Here is an 11,459-nt window from a genome sequence, read left to right on the forward strand (position 1 = left end):
TGATTGTATATTTTATGCACCACTGCACCAAGACGAATTCCTCGTATGTGTCAAAACCTACATGGCAATAAATCTGATTCTGATTCTGATGTTTGTTGAAAATATAATATTTTATGGTTCAGATCATAGAAAGGCTGTGTTTACATCTTTTCAATTTAAGAATCACTCATTTATTCTATGAATTTAACATTCTTTTTCTATGTGTGTAGCATGAATGTCCTTGATTCTTGCTAATCTTGTGGCAGTGTTAGCATGCTGAAATTAACATTAAACTCAACTGCTGAATATAACCTCACAGAGCAGCCAGTGTGGTTGTAGACCTTTAGTCTTGTTAAATTCAAACCACAGCTTGCAGTCAGTTTTGTTATGTTTCCCCATTTGAAATGCACCTAAACATCATTGTTAAGATTATTGTATGATGGAATTGAAACATTACCCCCTTGCATTTGATTCTAAATTTGGCTTCAAAATCTTGACAAAGCTTTTTTAATACTGAGATGAACCACTTTTACTGAATTAAAGTACTAGCAGTCATGAAGGAACACATTAACACATGTTCAAATTTGAATGTGACAACAATATGGGAAACCTCACCAGTTGTGTGGGTGTGAGGGAACTGAGTTATTAAGAAATTTGACATTTTCACATTTACATTTGCAGTTGATATATTAAAAGCAGTAATTCATTTTAAAACAAAGTGTAGTCACAACTTATTTATTTCATCTGAGATATATGTCCAGTCTCACCTGTCCTCTTCAACTTCTCCCCTGTAACACACTTGTTTTCCTCACACTTTGAACAGACATCGTTGGAGCACAGGAAACCAGAACGGCACAAACATGTTGTATCTGTGGTCCGTGTACATTTCTCAGCATATTCTGCAGACAGACAAGAATTCAAACCACAGGACTTCCATGCAATAACAGTGTTTTGTATTTTATCCATTGTGCAAAATTCAGTCAGCATCACCTGGCAGGTGTTTCACTAGAGATCCTCGGAGAGCAGAGCTACCATTTTAATGTATGTCAAAACTCTTTCATCATTATTTTTTGTCTCACCTTGTTGGCACGACCTGCATTTCTCACATCTGTCAAAGAGGTTATATTGGCTCGAGTAATAGCCCTCCCCACAGGGGCTACAGACGGTTTTTCGTTGCTCTGTGCAGAATGCCTTAACATATTCACCTTCAAACAAATGAAACCATTCACACTCAGTGCCTTGAGACAATGTCATGATTATCTGAAACAACTTATCAGATTTATATAAAACACAATTTATCTTATCATTTTAAAGATTATGTGTTTTACCTGGGGGACACAGGTCACAGCATCGTCCGTTTGTCTTAGTCTGTCGAACCCCACAGTCTGCAGCATATCCTGTAGTCCAAATACTTAATACACATATAACAGCCAGGGAAGAGCGCAGAGGATCCATTATGACCAGTGCTCTGCTTGTGCCCTCATGCTTTTATCCTCTCAGTCTTATGACGTCAGTTTCAAATGTGTGTGGTTCAGCTCTGTGTGTGAGAAAGTGAAGGAAGTGAAAGACCACTTGTCACTACGCTGATGATTTAACAGCAGCATACAGTGAATGACAAGAGTAACTATAGTGTATTTTGTTTTTTTGTCTCTTTCTTTCTTTTTTTAACTCAATTTACTAGATGTTTGTTGTGATTTTATTGTTACATTTTATTTTATGTTTTTTAAAGTAGGAATATTTAGCTTTGTGTTAAGCAGGGAGCCTGGTGTTTGTCAGACAACATGGGTGATATGTATAGGTGAATTATAAAAACAACAACAACCAAGACAGGATCAGCAGCATGTGTCATGTGTTCACTATTACGGAGCTGTCTTCTAGAGACTTTCCTGTAAAGCCAATTGGTAAAGCGTGTGTTGGTGTTGTTTCAGGTTTTGTCAGAGATTTTAACACTTCTGCTGAAATTGGCATACATGCAATAATAAATGCACAAAAGAAACTCAACTCTTACAACCATGATTAGTGGATGCTTATATGATCATACACTACGATAAGATACAGGTATCCCCTTTCAGGTGTGAGATTTGACTTCTACATGGTCCACTCATCTCTAAATTCCAGGATTGGCTACTTTTGGTCCTTGAAGGCTCCTTTACAAAATGTAATAGAATAAAATAGAATACAACTTTATAAAAGAAAAAAATAACCTGTGGTCTCACCAATCAGACAAAAACATCACATTACAGCATTGCGGCAGATTTCATCATCACATCACAATAGTTAATACAACATACGCACATGACACAGTGCAAATTGTTCATGAAGTTTTATATGCACTAGGTATAAGATTATAATGATAAGAGTTACTCTGTAGGTTCGCCCTGAGGGGAGCAGCTTAAACTGAGCATGGAGGGGGTGTTTAGTGTCACCAATGATGGACAAAGCTTTCCTGTGTAGAGCTGTGCTGTACAGGTCATCCAGAGACTTTTGTTGGCAGCCTATTATCTTTCCTGCTGTTTTGACAATCCTGGCCAGCTCGCTTTTGTATGTTAGTGTCAATGTCCATACCAGACAGAAATATTAAACAAAAGAATACTCTCTATCAGTAACAACTCAAAGCGGTTGTAAGACTGAAAATCTGTTCTGTAAACGTGAATATGAGGTTTTACTACTAGTTTTACTCCTGGTGGTTTAATTTGATGGACTACTGTATATGAGGTATAAAACAGGACCACTGACGAGGAAGCCACGAGTGTCATGTTGAAGAAGCATTATGACTAGATTGGGTTTCGATTGTGGGTTTTAATCGGGGTCGTTCGTCAAGTTGGTGAAATACCTGGATTGTTTGAGATATTTTTGATCTTTATATTTTTCTCTAAGCTAAATAAAAAAATATCGTAATTGATTGATCTTTATCATCAATCTTTTATTATCAGGTCTTATAAGTCATTTGTAGATTTAATTAGGATTTAAGAGTATTCAAGTTGGATGCTGCATGGATTCAGAGCTGATAAGATGCCACCAAAGCTTACCAACAGCCTGTTTATGATTGTTCACAAGTAGCACCCACATACCACTATGATGTGCAAAGAATTAGTGTTGTCAGCTTGCTGTAGAGAAGAAGTTTCCCGGCAAATCTAACACACTGTTGAGTAGTGCTGAAATGAATAAGCAAAAACACCAACAAATGTGCATGGCTGCAAATTTTTTTTAATTTGAGGATTTGTTGTTTTTCTCTGTTTAATCTGATTGTAAATATAATATATTAGGGATATACAATTGATTGATTCTCTGACATTTTATATGCAACACTAACAATTCATTAATCATAAAATAACAAAATCTATAATAAAAAGAATTGGTTGCAGCCCTGTGAAGGTGCTTTTGGCTCTAGGGAAACATGCTGAATCAAGCCCACTAACTGATTATGTGTGCACACTGAGTCATTCTGAAAGCTTGCCTTAGTAAGTGATTAACACTGTAAATTTTTGAGAGGCTGATGTTTGCTGTCGTTCTCATATGCGTGGATCGCCTGTAGTCCGCGTCATTTTGCAGACGTGTGTGAGAACCCACCTTAAATCATTACCCAATGCACCGAAACACCAAATCATGTGTTTTGGGGAAGGATTCAGCGACATCCCCCATCTGAATTCACGCCCTTCAAAACCTCATCACACGTGGCTGTACCACCAAGAGTTTTAAAGAAACGTTCTCTGTCAGTCACAACCACATGGTTGCATGTCTGAAACCTCCCTCAGGTTGTGACAGACGTACTGCTATACGTCAAGTACACGTAGTTCTTGACAGTCGTCAGTGTGAATCTTTATTGTGTAGCCACAAAAGGTGCTATAGACACTTTAGAAAGCTGGATTACCCTTTATGACAGCACCCACTCTCTGTAGGTGTTGTGGTGAGGGGTGGGCTGTTGTAGTCGATCCTTCAACATAATATAAATACTTAAGGTTAAGTTATGACCTTTGAAGGCACATCATACAGAACCACAGAACCATATAAGTACCATGTAGTATATAAAGGTAAATACTTTATCATGTTTTATTAACTTGAAGGGGAACTCCACTGATTTCACACATCGCAGTCTGTTTACAGGTCTTGACTAGTGCATATGTGACAGTAAGTTGTATAAAACCTTTGGTGACTCCAAAGGGAGCCCCATGAAATCTGATAAAATGCCTCAGTAAAATGCCTCAGTAATGTCACTACTAGTAACTACTATCAGTTGGTGGTTTATTCCTGTCATTCAGGGAGTAAAGTTGCTGTACTTTACAAGGCAAGCATTTCAAGGTAAGTGTTGTATATTTCTTTGAAACCACACCAACTTCCTGGATCAGCGGCATTTACTGAAAGTATCTACAGGAACTGTTTCTAGCAAAACCACATACTCACGTTAGTTGTACTTCAAGCCAACTTTATTTATAGAAATCTTAATTCACACAGCTATATGAAAACAGAAAAGAAAATATCAGAAACAAAAATGCATTACAATAAGAGTGAGATAACAACTACTAATTACTATTTGTTGTTTTAAAAAAAACCAAGTATGAATTTACCATAAATAAGTGAGGAACTTGCATTTGAGTATTACTAGTAGTACGTATTATACTACTACTTAGTATACTTATTATATATACACACTTTATTTCACAGATATACTGTAGTTATTGATATTTTAAACAGATAAATACAAAGTAGATGGTAAGCAAACACTAGCATAAACTCCTGTGAATGATGTATCTTGATCAGGATACATTTGAAAATGAGTCACATACTCCTTTTATATAAATGTCATGCATTTCTAAGGTTTAAGGTGATATAAAACAGTAGAGGGCATTTTGAGCCATTTTTAAAAACATGACATGCCAATTTTTATAAAAAAAATGTCAATGATATTTGATATCCATTATTCTGCAGAAAGAGTACATTTACTTTTGATAATTTAGGTACATTGTACTGCTAGTGCTTCTCTTAAGTAAGGTTTTCAATGCAGGATCTTTACTTGTTTTTACATTACTGTAGTAGTACTACAGCAAAAGTCTGAATACTCCACCACTGTTTTTAAATGTCAGTTCATTTCTTTTCCCTAAAGTATTCCAGCAGAGGGCACTGTCAAAGGAATCAGTGAGCTGGAACCAGACTGCAGCTTTTCCAAGTAGATTGTAATAGTCACATTGAGCCAGACAGGTACATACACAACATCTCTTATCAAAACACAAAATGAATGTAAACATCAAGGGTGTGCTTTCATAACTCCTCTTACTTTACATGTCTGGGGAAAGTCTCCAGTGAGGTCTAAACAACAATGCATACAAGATCAATCTTTCCAACCGCTTAACTAAAACATAAGAGGAACGATTCAGAGGGAAAAAAAACACATGGGGAACTCCACAACCCACATACTATTGAAAGCATTTTTTTTACTGTTCTTAGCCAGACAGACCTGCTACTAGCGGAACAGAGTTGAATAAACAAAACAGACATAAAAATAGAGAAAAACACTTTTTTCTATGGCTCTCCAACAGTTCATAATAATTTGACTCAATGGTATTTATTGTTACTACCTTCACTATAATATATATTCCATGCTGTATATTTCTCAGAAATGTGTCCTTGCCCCATTAAACCATTTCACATTATAGAAGATCTCAATGTTAACAAAAAGCAAAGAATGTTTGAAAATACTACAAAGACATTTAGTGGCATGACCCCTGAGGTTGTTACAAAACTATGTATATCGAAGTTTGTAATAAATATTAAGGTTACATAGAAAGTGAATTACTGATTAAATTATGTTTCTAAAGAGAAAAATAAACAGTATTACAAACTACATTTAACTACTTTAAATGACATGAAATGTGAGATATGATACATACACACTTTCTTATGATTCACCCGATATTCTATTACCACCCAGTCAAATATTGACAACTAGATATTAATCTTGAATACATCTGCTACAGATAGAGTAAAAAGTTGGTCTGATGTATTTTCTCGTGTAAAATGAACAATGTAAGGAAAACATGATCAGTGCGTAATTATACATATGATGATTATCTGATCTTAAAATTCACAGCACAAGTTGACAGAGTTTAAAGTTTCACCTCAAGGCTCCCCTGGATTCAGTTTGAGAGAGGACAGACTGTCATCACCGCTTTCTTCCACTGGCCTCCGACACGACTCATTTTCTGAAAACAGACATTAAGGATAATTAATGAAAATGTTATATTTACAGCACTCTATCTACAATTGGGCACATTTGATAAATGACACAGAACCTAGAGGGAAGGACCACAGGTGGGCAAATTCATGTGACACATTCATAATTCATAAAATATAAAATACAACAAAAAAAACATTCATATGCAAGAAAGACATTTGAGTGGAACCAAACTTCTCATAAAACTCTGAGCAAGGAACCAAATACCGAACACATTTCCCAAAATGTCGTACTACTCTGTAAGCACTGCATAACTTTAACTTTTAATCCTGTGACATACTTTTTACTGCTGGTTGTTTCTCCATGCAAGGAATAATGTGCAGCTTGCAGGTCACCAAGGTCAGTATCAGCAGTATAGCTATTCCAACTATGAGGAGGGCCATACCTGAACAAGACAAGCAAGCAACAGGTTATTTTTGTTCCTTTTTAATCTGAGATTGTGTCATAAAAAGACAGCAGCAGATGTTTTAGCAATGTAGTTGCCTGTGTTTGAAGGCTGAATTTTGTCCTCTGTAGTGACAGGGTGTCTTGGAGCAGATGTTGTGGTGGTTGTGGTGGTCCGCATCTTCTGAATCTTGGCCCCCTCATGTGGACGTTTGGATGTTAAGCGTGTCATTAGAGAAACTGTTTTGCTTGTCGTGAGAGGTGTAGTGACATAAGTGTTACTCTTTGACTCATCATTACAGACGACATCTGACTTGTTGGTGCCGTTAATATTCACTCCCGATTTACATCTAGAATGAAGGATAAAAGATACAGCTGTTAACAACGGGTACAAACATTTGAGATTAAATGTGTTTATATAATGCATCTCTAGAAAACACTAGAATACAGTGGACATACTCTTTCCATTTTATACAGGGCGAGTTGATATTTGTGCTGAAATATCCATCTTCACATTTTGAACACACTGGAAAGAGAAAAGAATGAATCATTAAAAAGAGAATTTCTTTGACATATTGCATGCACAGTTGTCTGATAGATCTCTGTACCTTTGTCCTGTAGTCCAAAACCAATGTCACATTTGCAAGTGGAAGAATCAGGGTCGTAGGGAACAAATTCTCCACGGCACTGACATTTTGTGTTTGTCGTTTTCGTGCACTTCTCTTTAACAACACTCCCAGAGACTACAACAAATGTGAGAAATATTTGTTAGAGACAGGTTGAGACATGAGAAACAGCAGCTTCATTTGGGGAAAAAGTAGCTTGCTTCTTCAGTACAAAGTGAACAATATAATTGCAAAGTGTTGGCTCTATGAACAGACCCATTAGTAGCCTAATTCAGCTCACACTGGTCAAACGAGACAACCCCCTTAAGGATTTGTTTTTCTGATAGTTTAAACATGAGGAAATGATTAATCATATTAAGTCATTTGAGCTAACTTTCTCAAAAACTGTACAGTAAAATAACTCCAAATTTGACACGATTACATTATCAGGGTCATCTTGAACAGGAAATACACTGAAAAGTTCCGAAAACCTTCTAAATAAAACAACATGACATGACCATTCCAATATGAGGACATTATACGAATGTCTGATTTTTTTTTTATAATATCAGAGTCATCTCGATCCAGATAATATCAATTTTAACAAACCTATTAACATTCAACAAAAAAATCTAATATGACTTGGGGTGACTTCTAATGTACAGTAATGTAATGATACGTTGTCATAATGCAGCGGGGGGAATGGAATGAAACTAAAAAGATAAAACCTACATCACACTAACCATTACACGGTCCAGCCATGTTGGTTATAGACTGTTACAGACTTCAGCCTCAGCACGTACCTGCATCACAATTTCCGCATGCTTTGCACCGCTGGGAACGATTTTCTTCCGGCTGGTAAGTCGTATCTTGGCAGCTGTCACAGCTCTTGCCATCTTTTGCGACTCTTTGACCTTGATTTATTTCAGTGTCAACAAAAACAATGCAATTTAATAACACAGAAGCACATGAAGAATTGAAAGGTTGAAGTAGATCCAAAACCAAAAAACAGCCTAAATAATTATAATATAAACGCCATTGTAGTACAAGAAAGTCATTACTTTACCTTTTGGGCAGGTGAAGGCATCCACATGAACAATGAATTCATAAAAAGTCAAAGTGATTAGAAGTAGTTTCAGCATATTCAACACTTCTGAGCCGACGACTGCTGCTGAATGTGTCCTCAAATCCACAGGATGTAAAACTGACACGCCGCAGGTTAAGATTAAAGAATCGAACCACCCACTCACAGGTATAATCGGGGTTATTCTTCCTTACTGGCTGATCGGTGTAAAGTTTTGCACATAATGATCTTGAAATTAAAATACAAACATTATATGACAGACATGCATGACATTTTAGTAACAAAATTTGCATCCCAGCCACCTATTCTTACAGTTAAATACTACACTAATTCATTATTTGCTGATTCAAACTTTACATTTCTGACTTAACTTTTAACTAGGGTATCTGATGATGGTACTTTGAATCATTAAATGTGTGTGAGTTAATTTGATTGATATGAAATAATGTATGTTTAAGATTCACAACTACTTCATTTTCCACCTCTCCAGTGGCTTACTCCATTATAAAAGCTTTTAGGAAACATTAATGTTATCATTAAGCAGCTTTACCTTTATCTGGGTTATTTTTTACTCTTTCAGGACTTGTAGGGGGAAAAAGCGAAGAGCTTTGTGGTCTAACTATCGGAAAATATGCAGCTTTATATTGTTTTGCTGGTAAGAACACGATTAGTGTCTTACGCATACTCCCAAGAAATGGAAACAACCACATGAAAGATACAACCACTCAAACGCTCGCTTCTTGAGAGCCTCCTCCGCCAAGTTTATGCTGGCTGTCGTTAAGTAAAAAACATTTTAATGGAGAACAAGTGACAGTGTAATCCTGATACAATATTAACATAAACCAACACAGATCAAAAAAAAAAAAAGTGAAAAGTCTTCAAAAATCTACAGGATTTGGGATGAGTCACAACACTACACTGAAATAAAGTAACTGGAATCTTACTTGAACCTGTTCCTGTGATCATGTACAACCACTGCTGGATTCGGAGCGGCAGGGGGGCCAATCGCCCTTCAATCAGTCTGGCTAATTAGAACTCATGTCAGGTCGAAGTTGGGAGGAGATGTGGAGGAAGTTATGAGGTGTTCTGTGGAGACTAATAAGACTGATAAAGGTGATAATAGACCTTTTTCACAGCAGCCATTTGGAAATGAAATAGTAAGGTAAACACAGTTGTTAGAATTGATTAGGTTCCGTTGCAGCCTGTTTGACCCGAATGGTACAGAACCTTAATTACGGCCTGAGTAGCTATCATTGGTAACACCTGTGTTTACCCTATTTTATGTCACATTGGCTGCTGTGAAAAAGTCTGTTGTCCCACCCTAACAGGTAAAAGTAGCTGGAGAGTGAAGGAGATAAAACACAGTCTTTAGTGGAGGGGAACACGTGGAATAAATGTTGTTTTTGTGGACACAGACATACATGATGAGTCAGTATCTTTTTATTTTATTTTACAGAAGGAACATCTTAAGATTGACGACTACACAAGAACATCCCCACAAACGAGTCAGCCGTCAGCACAGAAAATAAACTTTGTATATGGGACTGCACCTATAGGTTGAGGTAACAGAAATGAAACATCAACATTTTCTGTTTGAGTGTTGAAAGAAACAGATACATAAAAACCCTCAGATAGTAATTGGTGTATAGTTCAGACTCAGGGGTTTGTGTTAAGTATGCAAAAAAAAAAAAGCATGGCAGTTTACATTCATTTCTGGTTTGTAGTTCCCATCAACTGTAACACATTTGAACTGCATACCAATGCAATATGCAATACACTAAGCTTTATACAAATCCTCACCGCTAAATCTCAGTTTGCTTAGTTACTGTTTGAGATTTATATTGCTTCAAAGAAGATTTTACTATTGCCAAACTACAATTATTTGTAGATTTGTTCAGTCAACATAGTGCTTTACAATAAATGTTTAAACTGCTGTGATCCCAGAGATGACTGGTAGCCCTCTGGATATTGCACATTAATTATTTCTTAGCTTCTTTTGAGTTGGGGCTAAAAATGTGTTACTCTGCAACTGGGTAGTGTTGAAAGTGGAGCAAATGTTATGCTTCCAAGAAGAGAAAGTATTTACACTTACTTACTGCGTATTTCTGATATCTGTCACTGTTACTGTTACCGTTACCAGGCAAATGATGGTTGTCACGTAAGATCAAGAGACAACACGCATGGTCGGTTGCACCACTCTGCATACACATAATGTGCCAGGTGACAGACACAGATAGACACTGATGCCGGATTTTGTGATGACTAGTACAAAGATATTGCACCTTTTTAAAGTATTATTCAACATTAAAAACATTTTATTTTCTTCATTCCTGGCTGACTATATTTTAAAATGATCTCACCTTTTCCTAAAAGCTTTTGTGTTTCCTGGGGATTTTTTTTTTTTTGTACCGGATAAAGATTAAAGTAGATTAAAAGCCTCTGCACACAGGATGTGATCTCTGATTTGTTTTTTGCAGCAGCGAGATGGAATGCTGGTGCAATGCTCTTCTGTGGGTGTGCACAGAAGAAAACACTAAAACTGAGAAAATCCCAGGAAACTGACGATGCAGTAATCGTCTGGTGTTAAAAGAGGAGGAGAAGAAGAGGTACAATGCAAAAATCAGCATCGTAATTTGCCTAATCATGGGCTAAACCTTTTAGGAAGAGCCAAAGAACATCGAATTACACCGCACCACTGAACAAAAACAAAAACAAAATTTTGATATTAAGGCTTGTCATGACTTTGACCTTTAAATAAAGGTTAAAAAATGTCACATTTTCCACTTACTTACTGAAACTTTTTGTGGTAATGTACCTATATCTATTATAGATATAGGTACATTACCACAGCAAATATGTTGTATTTATAGATTAATGATTTATGTTTTATGTTGTATTTTGTTCCTGTTTAAAGGACAATTGTGTAGGATTTAGTGGTGTCTAGTAGTGTAGTGCAGACTACTGTGGAAACATGGCAGTTCAGGCGAACTCCACAAAAGGCGACCTGTAGATTACCATTGCTCATTCTAAAACACAACAATAATTATATTCAGTTCATTATTTTTTTTGTTGTCTTTTTATTGGTAGTGATGGCTGAAGATAAACAGGAAAGGGGGGCAGAGAGAGGGGATGACACGCAGCAAAGGGCCGCAGGTCGGATTCGAACCCTGGGCCACTG

The 11,459-nt window shown here is 36.6% G+C and overlaps 2 protein-coding genes across 2 annotated transcripts in view; both read right to left on the reverse strand.

Annotated features, from left to right (window-relative positions):
- tnfrsf18 (tumor necrosis factor receptor superfamily, member 18) overlaps positions 1-1,434 on the reverse strand; it is a 3,933-nt gene extending 2,499 nt beyond the window's left edge. Inside the window, exons 1-3 of the mRNA XM_035661736.1 lie at positions 1,308-1,434; positions 1,059-1,184; positions 747-878 (exon numbers count right to left, since the gene is read on the reverse strand). Of these exons, the coding sequence (XP_035517629.1) occupies positions 747-878; positions 1,059-1,184; positions 1,308-1,434 (385 nt within the window). The remainder of the gene's footprint in view (positions 1-746; positions 879-1,058; positions 1,185-1,307) is intronic.
- A 3,968-nt stretch (positions 1,435-5,402) lies between these two features.
- Positions 5,403-8,784, reverse strand: si:ch73-361p23.3 (tumor necrosis factor receptor superfamily member 4). The gene is made up of 8 exons (XM_035661737.1): positions 8,780-8,784; positions 8,264-8,442; positions 8,001-8,111; positions 7,201-7,335; positions 7,052-7,118; positions 6,680-6,942; positions 6,489-6,599; positions 5,403-6,176 (listed from the first exon to the last, which is right to left on the reverse strand). The coding sequence occupies exons 1-8, from the start codon at positions 8,782-8,784 to the stop codon at positions 6,094-6,096; spliced, it is 954 nt and encodes a 317-aa protein (XP_035517630.1). The 3' UTR covers positions 5,403-6,093.
- Positions 8,785-11,459: the final 2,675 nt, after the last annotated feature.

This window comes from Morone saxatilis, unplaced genomic scaffold (assembly GCF_004916995.1).
Source record: "Morone saxatilis isolate NCDOM2014 unplaced genomic scaffold, NCSU_SB_2.0 Contig18, whole genome shotgun sequence".
Taxonomy (NCBI): Eukaryota; Metazoa; Chordata; class Actinopteri; family Moronidae; genus Morone; species Morone saxatilis.

Excerpts from the sequence above, each read along its gene's own strand:
- si:ch73-361p23.3 (XM_035661737.1), bottom strand. Across the intron at positions 7,336-8,000 it reads ATGCGGAAATTGTGATGCAG|TCTCTGGGAGTGTTGTTAAA; the intron begins GTACGTGCTGAG and ends CATTTGTTGTAG. Across the intron at positions 6,600-6,679 it reads AAACACAGGCAACTACATTG|GTTCAGGTATGGCCCTCCTC; the intron begins CTAAAACATCTG and ends CTTGCTTGTCTT.